The 13,646-nt window shown below is 41.6% G+C and overlaps 1 protein-coding gene across 1 annotated transcript in view; it reads left to right on the top strand.

Moving 5' to 3' along the window:
• Positions 1-537: 537 nt before the first annotated feature.
• FUOM (fucose mutarotase) overlaps positions 538-13,646 on the top strand; it is a 20,446-nt gene continuing 7,337 nt past the window's right edge. Inside the window, exons 1-5 of the mRNA XM_089501593.1 lie at positions 538-622; positions 8,444-8,512; positions 9,447-9,517; positions 10,581-10,679; positions 12,569-12,642. Coding sequence (XP_089357719.1) covers positions 538-622; positions 8,444-8,512; positions 9,447-9,517; positions 10,581-10,679; positions 12,569-12,642 — 398 coding nt within the window. The remainder of the gene's footprint in view (positions 623-8,443; positions 8,513-9,446; positions 9,518-10,580; positions 10,680-12,568; positions 12,643-13,646) is intronic.

Below are 13,646 nucleotides of genomic sequence, written 5' to 3'. Positions count from 1 at the left end.
CTGTGACATCACTACATGTCCCATTTTCTGTTAGGCACCCTTATGTTTCAGTCTTATTTGCCATAATACAAATGTATATCAATAACCCATTTTTCTTTCACACTAGCAAATAAAACAGTTTAACCCTTGACATTATGAGCTGCGTCAGTTGTGGTGATGTGTATATTGTGATCTTAAGTGTTCAAACATTGCGAAGGGGCCGTATAGTCATTTTAGTAGCTATATTAATATTATTAATGGTTTGTATAGCGCCATCATATTCAGTAGACAGACATAGCATGTGATATATCACATAAGAATGCAGTGCATGTTGTGACATTTATGAGTCACCGACAGTGTACGCGGTTAAAGCGAAAAGCGTTTGTGTGGCGTCTCACTAAAAGCGCGGCCATTTATATCTGCCACTCAGAGCGACAAGTAAACCGCTGACACAGGTGGCCTGCTGCAGAGCATTATGGGGCTTGTAGTCCTCATCCGGGTTTAGGGGCGTGATAGGGACTGTGCAGCGTCGTCGTGGTCATTACTACAAAGTGCAGCATGGTGGTTCTGAAAGGGGTTCCATCGGTGCTTTCTCCGGAGCTCCTGTATGCTTTGGCCCGCATGGGGCATGGAGATGAGATCGGTGAGTGGTTTCAACTGCAAACCGAGCCGTGTTGCCATTGAGCTTATCCCACAAGAATAAAGTCAGCTGCAATTTCCTGCTGAGCCTGAACAGTGTAGCCGGAAGTGTTTACGTAAAAAATGTACTTGCCAATTCCCACTGATTAAGTGGCCAGTGCTTAACCTGATGTCCATCTCTTTTAGAAGCTCAGAAGAGTTTTCTACAGCCCTAAAACAGCACTTAGCTTTTCTATTGTTAACTTTTCTAAATACATTATTGTTAAACTAAATTCCTTATTTAAGTGTTTGGAAGTGTATGCCACATTCATGCCTCACACCTCCCTTACATTTTCATCGGATGCCATTAATACATTTATATACAGTGGCAAGGACACATTACGAGCGTTTATGTATACATTTGTCTTAAAATATCATATCTTCCTCCAGGTTGCAATGCTAAAGAAACACAGTCTGTTGTAACTATTAACACACCAATTATTGTATTGTTCTTGTCCATATTAAATATACCATTTAACCCCTTAAGGACAATACTGTTTAGTACTCGTAGTATATTGCGGGACAATGGCTCTTTTAACATTTTTCAGTGTTGCTGTTTAGCTGTGATTTTCTACTTTCTCATTTCGTGCTCCCGCACATATTAGATATTGGGTTTTTTTCAGGACAAACGGCTTTCTTTAGATACCATTACTATTATCATATCATCTAATTTACTATTTAAAAAAATGATAAAATTTGGTAATTTTTTTTATTTTTTGTTAAAAAATTACTTTTTCTCACTTTTTAAACAAAAAACTTTTACTCATCTGCAAAAACTAATGAAAAAAACTGCTAAATAGATTCTACTATTTGTGCTGAGTTTAGAAATTTTCATGTTTGTTTTTTTTTTTGCTTTTTTCTGCACGTTATGGGGCAAGTACCAGTAGCATTTTGCTATTTCAAAACCATTTTTTCCCCAAAGCTGGTCATTCTGCCCCGTGTGCTATTTCGGGTGTCTTTGAAGCCGGCCAATGAAATTTACCCCATCAAACCATATACCATATACCAAGACTCCTTGGTGTCTAGTAGGGGCAAACCTCTGCTGCTGCCGGCACTTTCGCTGGAGCTTCTGTGACTGAGCACCGGAAGGCCATGTGACGCTGGTGCTCCATCATAGAAGCCCCGGCGGAAATGCTGGCAGTAGCGGAGGTTGTATGTGCACAGAGAGGAAGATCCAGGTCCCCTGCAGCGCTGCGGAAGATCCTCCTCTCTGGCAGCTGGCGAACGTTGTACGATGTGTGCAGACAGCCTCCGCCGCTGCTAGCCGGTATTTCCGCCGGGGCTTTTAGGAAGGTCATGTCACGCTGGTGGCCCGTCATAGAAGCCCCAGCGGAAGTGGAGCACAGTAGCTTAGGATGTCTGCATTGCACAGACGTCCACTGGCTGTCAGAGAGAAAGATCCAGCTCCCCTGCAGCGCTGAGGTCGGATTATAATGTGACTGACTCCAATCAAAATTGCTATATGTGATTTGGGATCACACACCCATCTGTTGGTGAAGAGCTGATCCAGCCCATTACTTTTATTGCATTAATTTGTGTTGCATACAGGTTGCACTATTGGAGGGTCGTCTTATAAATGAGCAAATACGGTATGTCAGAATTACCAAAGTGCAATACCCTGGTTTGTTTTTTGTAAACATATGTAGTGGTTTGGAGATCAGTGAGTGCTATTGAGGTTAGAGACTCAAAATTTCAAAATGTTACAATCTGGAGAAAAAAATATACACACCTTTTTAACATTCACTCTATAACCGCCAAAATAAATGCACATCCTAGGTATAAAAGGTACATCCAAACTCAGGACAGGTATATGAATATACCATATTGGCCCGATTATAGGCCGCACCCCCCCACACTTTAAGTTTTTAAAGTGGGGGTGTGGCTTTAATCAGGGTTTAGCCCAGGGATGCGCAGCTTTTCAGGCAAGCAGCAGGGTTAGGATTCTGATCTCCTGCAGCTTTGCAGGGGACCTGGATCCTCCTCTCTGGCAGCCGGTGAACGCCTGCGCGATCTGCACAGACAAGCACCTTTTTGTTTCTGTGTCTGCAGATGACACTGAACTAGGTAAAGTAATACAGGGCGAGCGGGATATTACAATGCTGCAGAGGGATCTAGATTGGGGGAATGGGCACACAAATGGCAGATGAAATTCAATGTAGATAAATGTAAAGTTATGAACTTTGGGGTACGGAACACCAGTGGCGACTCTAGAAACAATATATAGGGGGTCACACAAGATACCACAGTCAAACTGGGGGGGCATTCATAATTTCCAAAAGTAATGTGCTATGGAATTATACTTTTGTTATTGGGCTAAAATAATACTTGATCATGGGAAGCCTGAAGCCACAATTGAGTGCGACTAATCCTTGAAATAAATATTATAACACAATAAATAACTTTTCCACTAAATGATTTCAGGAGGGCATTTTATCTCTGGATAAATATAAATTAAATAATTCCTTCTGTAAAGAAAACAGATGACCAAACACACACACCAGGACAGGCTCTGCCACACCGACAACCAAACACACACACCAGGACAGGCTCTGCCACACCCACATCCAAACACACACACACACCAGGACAGGCTCTGACACACCCACATCCAAACACACACACACACACACACCAGGACAGGCTCTGACACACTGACAAACGAACACACACCAGGACAGGTTCTGCCACACCAACACCCAAACACACACCAGGACAGGCTCTGCCACACCAACACCTATACACACACACCCGGGGACAGGCTCTGCTACACTGATAACCAAAAATACACAAACAGCAGGGCACAATCTACGTCACAGACATCTACATCAGGATGGATTTTTTTGGTTTTTGCCCCTTGTGTATTGATGCCCCTGCTGCCCATATATATTAATATTAGCCCCAGTTGCCGATAGCAGGTATAGATCAACACATTAACACACAAACCAAGCTTTGCATGTATAGTTCAACTGAAATTCACTTGTGATCTCAAATAAACAGAATCAGACATACAAATCCTGTATTTGCAGGTATACAATAGTATATGAAAAGTAGCATTGCAGGTATAGATCAAATAAATACATGGAAACAGCATTGCAGGTATTAATCAACTGAATAAGACATACAAACACTGTATTTGCAGGTATACATAAATAATGTATGGAAACCCAGCTTTGCAGGTATAGATCAATTGGAATTCACATAAAAACACGTCATTAAAAGGTATATTTAAAACCCCCTAAATTACAGGCATAGATCACAGGTTGCACACCCCAAAGCCAGCCCTGGCGTCCCCACTGCCCACACAGCAATCACACTCCTATCATACCCAGGCAACCAGTAAATGCTGGTACCTAGGCATGATGGGACTGTGATTGCTGTTAGCAATCACACTCCTATCATGCCAAGTCAGCCAGCACATGCTGGTACAGGGTGGCTGTAAGTGATGTGCAGACCCCATACTGCTGGCAGCATCAATACACAAGGGGGGCAGCTAGCTAGGTTTCAGCATGTACTGGCTGACTTGGCATGATAGGAGTGTGATTGCTAACAGCAATCACAGTCCCATCATGCCTAGGTTCCTGCACTTACACATCCATGCTATCACACACACACTCATTCATTCATATACTCATTCATTCACAGATTAATTCCCTCAATCACGCACACTCATTCAAAAACCCTCCCCACCCCCTTACCTGCACTGCAGCTCCTCGATGCCGCTCACAGACTTCAGCAGAGGGCACGGCCTCCCTCTGCGTTCTCTGGTACTGCACAGAGGAAGCAGGACTGGAGCAGAGTCATGTGATGTCACGTGAACTCTGCTAGGTTCCGCTTCCTCCATGCAGTACAGAAGACCCTCCCACAGGTAAGTAGCCTGGATCGAGGTGCGGCCCGCGTAAGATCGGTTGCCCTGGCTGCTGATCCTATGCGGGCCGCACCCTCTCTCTCCTCCGCATTAAAAAAAAAGACTTTATTCCAAATTCGGCAGGGGGGCAACAGGGGGGGCAAGGATTAACCTAGGGGGGCAATTGCCCCCCCCCCTTGCCCCCCTGTAGCGATGCCACTGCGGAATACACAAGCAACTTACACCCTAAACGGTAGTGAATTAGGGGTAACGACAAATGAGAAGGATTTGAGAATTGTTATAGACTAGGCAACAATGTGCAATGTCAGTCAGCAGTTGCTAAGGCCAGTAAGGTATTGTCGTGTATAAAAAGGGGCATTTATATTATAAAAATATAATTTTGCCTCTGTATAAATCAATGGTAAGGCCGCACCTTGAATATGCTGTGCAATTTTGGGCACCTATTCTAAAGAAGGATATCATAGCACTAGAAAGGGGGCAGAGGCGGGCTACAAATTAATAAAAGGAATGGAGCACTATAGTTATGAAGAAAGGTTAACAAATTTAAATCTGTTTGGTTTAGAAAAACGGCGATATGATAGCATTATATAAATATATTCAAGGCCAATACAAAGCATTGTGTGGAAATCTGTTCATAAACAGGACTATGCATAGGACACGTGGTCATGTGTTCAGACTGGAAGAAAGGAGATTTAGTCTAAGGCAGAGGAAAGGGTTTTTTACAGTAAGGACAATAAGGATGTGGAATTCTCTGCCTGCAGAGGTAGTTTTATCGGAGTCTGTACAGACGTTTAAACAGCAACTGGATGGATACTTGGAAAAACAAAATATTCGGGGATATAATCTTTAATTATGGGGAAACAGCTTATTGATCCAAGGAGAAATCTGACTGCCATTTTGGGGTCAAGAAGGAATTTTTTTCCCTGGTTAGTGCAAAATTGGAAAGAGCGAAACTGGGGGGTTTTTTTTGCCGCCTTTTGGATCAACAGCAACAAATTAACAGATATAGGAAAGGCTGAACTTGACGGACGCATTTCTTTTTTCAGCCAAATTTTTTTTCGATTAATCGGATAAAAAACAATATGCTAATTTTTCATTTATTTCAAATGAATGAACAAACTGGGTACTAAAAACAAACAGAATAAAACATTTAAATTGCCATGAACATGTCATTGTACTCTGTGCGCACAACACTTTTATCTCTATAACAATGGAGTTTCTCTAATCACCTTTTTATTTTACTATGACATATGCTATTTTTTAAAGGAACAAGAACACAGTATTTCTTAAACTAGGTTTTAATACCTGAAAAAGTTTTGCTAGTAAATATTTTTTCATTTTAAATAAAAACTATGATTGAGAAAATTGCATTTCTTGTTTTTATTTCCTTCTATTTGCCAACCTGCTCACCAGTTATGTACATCTGTGCCCTGTGCTCCAGACTCCCTGGTGTCTAGTGGGGGCAGCCGGTGGACATCTGCGCGATGCACGTAGACAACCTCTGCTGCCTGGCACTTTAGCCGGGGCTTCTATAATGGACCACTGGAAGGTCATGTCACGCGGGCGCTCTGTCATAGAATCCCTGGTGGAAGTGCCAAGTAGTAGAAGAGGTTGTCTACGCGCATCGCACAGACATCCACAGGCTACCAGACAGGAGGATCCAGGTCCCTTGCAGCGCTGCGAGGGATCTGGATCTTAGTCTTATAGTCATGCCTCTATTTGAGTTTGGATTATAAAATTACCTTGAATATAAGACGATGGGTATTTTTCAAAGCATTTGTTCGGGGGGAGGCTCATCTTATATTCTAACAAATCGATAGTTGCAACCCTAATAAAATGTGAATTTTTTTATTTATATATATTTATATATTCAGATTAAATGATGAACTATTCGTAAAAGAAAAGTCCTACTTGCCTTTAAAAACATATATATAATTTGTGTACGTACGCTAAATGAAATTTTTATAAAGTAGTATAATATGTAGTGTTCGTTGATGGCACTGTATTGGTCTTGAGAGAGTCTCTTTACTTGTGCTCATTCACCTAGGCTATATACCATATTTGCTCGATTATAAGATGACCCTGATTATAAGATGAGCCCCCAAAATTTGAATATTAATTTAGGGGGGAAAAAGAAAAAGCCTGAATATAAGACTACCCTATAAGACTATTTTAATAACAATTTTTTTCATATTTAATAAAAACTATGATTGGGAAAAATGCATTTTTTTGTTTTTATTTCCTTTTATTTGCCAACCTGCCCCAGTTATGCGAATCTGCCCCCAGAAATGCCTTATACCCCCTTATATGCCACTCTGCCCCCCAGATATGTCTTATACCCCCTATATGCCACTATGCCTCCCAAATATGCCACTCTTACCCTCCCCCAACTTACCAATGCTTCCCTAGACTTGATTTTCCCCCCGTGCTTCAGATTTCTTGGTGTCTAGTGGGGAAGCCGGTGGAGATCTGCGCGATGCACGCAGACAACCTCTGCTGCTGCTACCAGCACTTCCGCCGGGGCTTCTATGAATGATGCCGGCGCTCCGTCATAGAAGCCCCAGAGGAAGTGCCGGCAGCATCAGTTTTTTGCGTGCATCTCACAGACCTCAACCAGCCGCAGAGGAGGATTCGGGTCTTAATCTTGTAGTCTTAGAGGAGGATCTGGATCTTAGTCTTGTAGTCAGACCTCTATTTGAGACGACCTTGAATATAAGACGGGGGGGTATTTGCTCTGAAAATGTTATAGCTCCAACAAAGTATACATAAAACATAACATAAAGGGTTAGGGTGCCTGCTCCCAAGCTTGTGTGTGTATGTATGTATGTATGTATGTATGTATGTATGCATATATATATATATTAGGGCTGCAACTAACTATTATTTTCATAATCTGATAAAAAAAAAAACAATATGCAAATTCTATGTTTGTTTAATGAGCAAACTGGGTGTTAAAAACTAACATCAGAATAAAAAACGTAAAATGTACATTAACATGTGTTGTACGCTTTTATCTATCAGGATGGCATTTCTCTAATCGTCTTTTTTTACTGAAATAAAGGCTATATTTTAAAAGAAACAAGACCCCAAACACTATTTCTAAAACTAGGTTTTAAAACCTAAAAAATGTTTTACTAGTTAAAAATAATTCACATGTAAACTATTTCTTGTTTTTATTTGCCAACCTGCCCCCCATGTTATGCACATCTGACCCCAGGCTTGCCACATACCCCCTATATGCCACTGTACCCCCCCTGAAATGCCACTCCGCCACCAGATATGTCTTATACCTCCTGATATGCCACTCTGCCCCTGATATAAATGAAATAGTGTCACAAAAAAAACCTGACAAGTGACTTTCCTGCGCCTTCCCCCAACACCAGCTGCACCTTATTCGTGTGGTTTCCCCGTCCTCACACAATCTGCCCCCCTGATATGTCACTGTGCCCCCCAGAAATGCCTTTTGCCCCCTGATACGCCACCCTGCCCCCCATGCTCCAGACTCCCTGGTGTCTAGCGGGGGCAGCCCGTGAATGTCTACACAGTGCACGTAGACAAACCTCTGCTGCTGGTCATGTGACTCCAGCGTTCCGTCATAGAAGCCCCGGCGGAAATGGAGCACAGCAGCAGAGGTTGTCTGCGCACAATGCAAAGATGCCTACCGGCTGCCAAAGAGGAGGATCCGGGTCCCCTGCAGCACTGCGGGGGATCTGGATCTAAGCGTTAGAAGTCAGACTATATTTGAGCAATTTCCTCTGATAAAAATGTCATCTTATATTTGATAAAATCGATTCAACTAATCGATAGTGAAAGACATTGACAACAATTTTATTGATTAGTTGTTGCAGCCCTAAGATATATATATATATATATATATATTATACATACAGCATCTGATTTTTTTCTTTTTGCCCTTTTCAGTTCTCGCAGACGCAAACTTTCCTGCAGCTTCCATAAGCCAAGCTGGACCTGAGCTTATCCGTGCTGATGGTAAGATGGCTTGGGCCAACAGCATACTTCCTTTCTTGATTAGGGAGAGTCAAATTTTTCTGTTCCTGATTTCTAGACGCTAGTTTTTAGTGAGTATGAGTGTTTAACCATGACATAAAACTCACAATAATTTACATTTTTAAATTAGGACAATGGTCATTTCATTTAATTGAAGGAATAGTGAATTCCAAAAGAATTTAAATATTTGAAATACTTTATTAAAACCATTGACATTCTACTCAGCCTTCCTGCTCCTTACCATAAGAAACATTCTGTAGGGTTAGCTAAACCCTTCTCTCATGCTGGTGCTGGCACAATAACCTGCCACCAGGACTCAGCACCAATGGTCCTAATGCCCTGCGCTTATAGTTTTACACTAAGGGAATAATGCAAAGATAATTATAACATGTTATCCTATGGTAAATTGGGCATTGAATGGTTTGCTTCTAGAGTGAAGAGTTGCAAAGTTGTTGATTGCTCAGTTTAGTAGAAATATGGAAGCCATTGATATCACCAGAACTATGGTGGTTAAAAATTGATTATTAATGTGATAAGTCTCACCATTTCCCTCCTTTACACAAACCAATTTCACTGCATCTTCCTTTCCATAATTCCGTTTCTTTTCTTCCATCATTCATTTTTCCTTCCTTCTTCCTTCAAGATCCTTATTGTAGTAAGTGTTACATTTTAGGTTTGATTAAAGAAAACAAGGGTTTATAAAGAGCCGACCAGAGTGGGCTTTTGCATGAAGGAATGAGTTGGCCATCTTGGGTACATGAAGCCGTGTTTATATTATATATTGACAGCTAACCTTCCCCTGCAGAAGAGACTTTCTAAGCCTGGACCTAGTGAATAAGTTTAGTTGAAATGGCAGCTCTCCTGCAACATTTCCCTTCATTTAATACACTACATGTTTTATTTTTGTCATTATCAGGATTGAATATCCCTACACTGTTGGAAGCCATTCTTCATCTATTTCCATTGGATGCTTATGTTCCAAGTCCTGTAAGTCTTTTATGTGCTACAATTACACTTAACCAGCAATTTACTCTGTATAGTATATATTGTATGGGTAGGACAAACTTAAAGAAAAAAGTTCTCCTTTAGAGATAAGGGCAGTACTTATGTGAAATAGACTTCCAGTAGAAGTAATTTAGACAAACACAGTAAATTAATTTTGTTTGTGATGTGAATAAAGCTATCCCAATTAATTAAGTTGTAGAAAGTGGTTAGAATATGGCAGGTACAATGTCCAATTTATATTAAAAAAAAAATCTGTTAAGTAAACTATGTATGTCTGCACATAAATCGGTTCGCAACCTAGTGGACAATAACAAAGATCTTCTGCGTTTTTTTAATTATTAGTTCGCAGTTTCCCCATACATACAAGAGTCTTAATCTGGTCAGTAGGCGATCGACAAAGGTTTGAATGCATGATATTCTCTCTAATAAAATGGGTGTAGCCACAATGGTCCAAGTGAAGAATGGAGTCTTAAGTTCAAGCTGATACATTTTTGATGGGCTAAGATAGGAAAAATAAGTTGTAGTTATATAAAGTGTTGGAACCTCAGAGGTTTCTTAAGATGAAGAATCATCTTTTGTAGTTGCTTCATAGGTATCATACTGATTTGACTGTTCATCATTGAATAGCCTCCTCTTAATATCAAACTTTAACTTATTAACTAATCTTAGTTCTTTAACAATCATAGTGAATTGTAGTTCTTAATTATAGGCATAAATAACGCCCTGTGAGGCCAGTTGTTAACCTGACCATTAACATTTATTTAACTCCGTTTATTGAAAACAGTCCATGCAGAGTTCCAAATTCAACACAGGTGTACAGCAAATAAGCAGGCAATCTGCAATATTCAGGCATAAGTACAGAATACAGACATCCTACCACCGTTCAACGATAGTCACAGATGGCTGTGGGAAAAAGCGATCGACAAAGTAGGCCTGACCATTAACATTTATAAGAAACACAGAAAGCTTCTGTGTGACTGAGTTTTACTATTATTTAATATTTATTTTAAATCTTTTAAGTCGTTGCATGTTCCTACTTTGATAGGCGGCTGTCATGGACCTTGTGGCGAGTGATAAGGAAAAAAGTTTGGACACACCGATATGGGAAAATTATCGGATGCTGCTGGCCAAAGCGGGGTCCATGGTGAGTTGGCTTTTCTCCCAATATTTCTAAGGGTTCATATGAAATAAGGACATGCTAGGAACTTAGAAGAAAAAAATCAGGAAACAGTACTGTTATGTAAGGGAGACTTTACACTGAGATAATATGCAGTGGGTGGTCATCCTTTTATCAAGCGTTTGAAACCCCTACATGCTCTGCTCTGTTTCCACAAAAAATAAGCAACATCAATGTTGTATCTTTATTTTGCTCCATGGTGATATATTAGAAGCAGCCATGAGAGGGTGGTAGAGAAGTGAAACAGACATCCAGCAGACAAGCGCATAACTAAAAACCACAGGACCCTGGTGTAAAAATTGCCCCAGGGCCCCCTCAACAGCTGGTCTATGCCTTCTTTGCCGCCTGCCCCCCTTCCAACATACAACATATGTAAACACAGATTTACCCATACTCACCAACACACACTCATCACACACAAACAATTACACATCCATGCTCTCACACACACGTACACATACTTGCTCACACACACATATATATATATTTATATAAATGTTACACGCAGACATGTTTACACATATACATCCCACCTGCCCCTGCTTACCTCTGTGTGCGAGCAACCTTGGTTTCACCATGAGGTCACTTGATGTAATGTGGGCACCTTCAGGAGGGTGTTTTATCTCTGGATAAGTAAAAATTAAATAGTTAAATTTATTCCTACAGTAAGTAAAGTGCCAGGAAATAGATGACCAAAAACACACATCCCAGGACAGGCTCTGCCACACCAGCATCCAAACCCACACACACCAGGACAGGCTCTGCCACACTGACACTCACATTCGGATGGGCTAACCTACAACAATTAAAAAAAAAAAAAAAAAGTATTTTTACACTGCTTTGTTGTTGCCCCCCCCTTTTGTTTTTGCCCCCTTGTGTATCACCCCAGCGTGCCCCTCACTTTAGTATTGAGGTATGTAATAGCTGCCCCCCTTGTGTATTGATGTTGCCATCCCAGATGAAACGCTGCTCTACAGAATGGGGGATGTATAGCTGACTAATTGGTTCCCTCCCATGAGTGTATACACCCCCCATACTGCAGTGCTGGTCAGCAATATGTAAAAGTTATATGTGTCCTGGAAATCATGGCCAATGGCTAATGCCCCCACATCCTTGTGTATTGCCCCCAGCTAGCCCCACATTGTATATTTATCCCAGCACCCTCTTGTGAATGAATGCCCCCACACCCTTGCATATTGCCCTCCCAATTTAGTATCATGTCAAGCCCTGGCACCCAGATTGCATCCACAGGACCTGTCCAACATCCAGACTAGAAGCATAGGACTTGGCATCCCAGCCCCCAGACAGCCTGCCTGTGGCATCCCCCTCTACTTACATATCCATGTTATCACACACACATATCCATTGATTTACTAATTCTCAAACATTCATCCACAGATAATCACTCATTCCCTCATTCACGCATACTAGTTCATACACCCTCCCCTTACCCCCTTACCTGAACTGCAGATCTCTGGGTGCTGCTGCCCCCCTCTGTGTTGCTTGCACTCTGTCCTCATTCTTCTATTCTTTCTTTCAATCTAGTTTCTTAAACTTACTTCCTTCAAATTATTTTGGATTTCTTCTGTTATTTTCAAATGACTTTTGTACTTTATTGGACAAAATATGCACTTTCCTGCTGCCTGCGAGAAAAGAAACTCGCTTTTCCGATGAACTACTGTATTTTTTTTATTCTTGTACCAAACGTTCATTGATTGAGGTCTAAGAATTAAGTTAGTGTTGCATTTTAGTATTTAACCTTTAGAGTGGAGTTGAAGTCTTCATATTAAGAATGAGAGCAGCATTATTGTTTATTTAACAATACTTTGAGGCATTAAATCCCACCCTTCTTCCAGGCACCACTGCAGTTGGTAGAGAGGTTCCAGTTTTATGAAAGAGCCAAAAAAGCCTTTGCTGTGGTGGCAACTGGGTAAGTTCTTGGCTTTCTTGCTCCAGGCCAAAGGAAGTATGCTTTTCTTCTAGCACTCATAATGTATAGTTTATATACATGTTATATGTAAAATTTAGACCAGATCACCGAACCTGTAGCCTTCTACTGGGCTATAGTTCCCATGATCCAGCCTATGGATCTTATTTAGGGTCATGGGAATTTTGCCATGGACGCACACAAACTGAAATGTCCACTAATGTTTATTGCCAGTATTGCAATCATTTATATAATATGTTTTCAATCTGCAACATATTAACCCCTTCAATCCCGGAGCAATTTTGCCATTTTTGCGCTATGTCGGTTCAGCGATGATTCTCTTTTACTGTGAATAGTGTACCCATATAAACTATATATTGTTTTTTCAAGGAGAGATAGAGCTTGCCTTTGATACCATAGTTGGATGATTAGCTGAAAATTTAGAATTAGAAATTTAGTAAAAACTAGCAAAAATTAGAAAAAAACATCTGTTTTTTTCATTTTCCCTCTGAATCCTCACAAAATTAGGTAAAGAGACAGAAAATTCCATCCAGATTTATCGATTTAGGTGTCCTGTAGATGTCGATGTGCCCAAAGTGCCCGTTCCCGGCAGGCCAAGTTGCACGCAATCGGCCGGTGTTTTTGCTCTAAGTCCTTGTTTTTGGCAGGCCATGTTGCTTGAAAAACCCTGGAAGTCAATGAGGTCGGCTTTGCCGGCTGCATCCGACCCTCGCTCCATCGAGCTCGGCCTGCCTGGCTGGGTTTTCCCGGTGGTGTGGAACCCCGTCCCGTTTCGCCAGGGTCGTCAGGAACCCTCCGCCGGATATATAGGGGAGCTGCTCAAGTTGCAGGGAGTCATGGCTCGCGCGATCGGCTCCCGCGGCCAGGGGTCCGCCACGGGAGCTCCCCGGAACCCTACCGCCTGGTAGACGGCCGAGGGTCCTGCCGGGAGCTCCCCGGACCTGGGGACGCCCAGCCCGGGTGCCGCACCGGCGGTCCAACCCGCC

The sequence above is a fragment of the Sceloporus occidentalis genome, unplaced genomic scaffold (genome assembly GCF_023333645.1).
Source record: "Sceloporus occidentalis isolate IW3139 unplaced genomic scaffold, rSceOcc1.0.p SCAF_176, whole genome shotgun sequence".
NCBI classification, from domain to species: Eukaryota; Metazoa; Chordata; class Lepidosauria; order Squamata; family Phrynosomatidae; genus Sceloporus; species Sceloporus occidentalis.
This window is presented reverse-complemented; position numbering and strand designations above follow the sequence as displayed.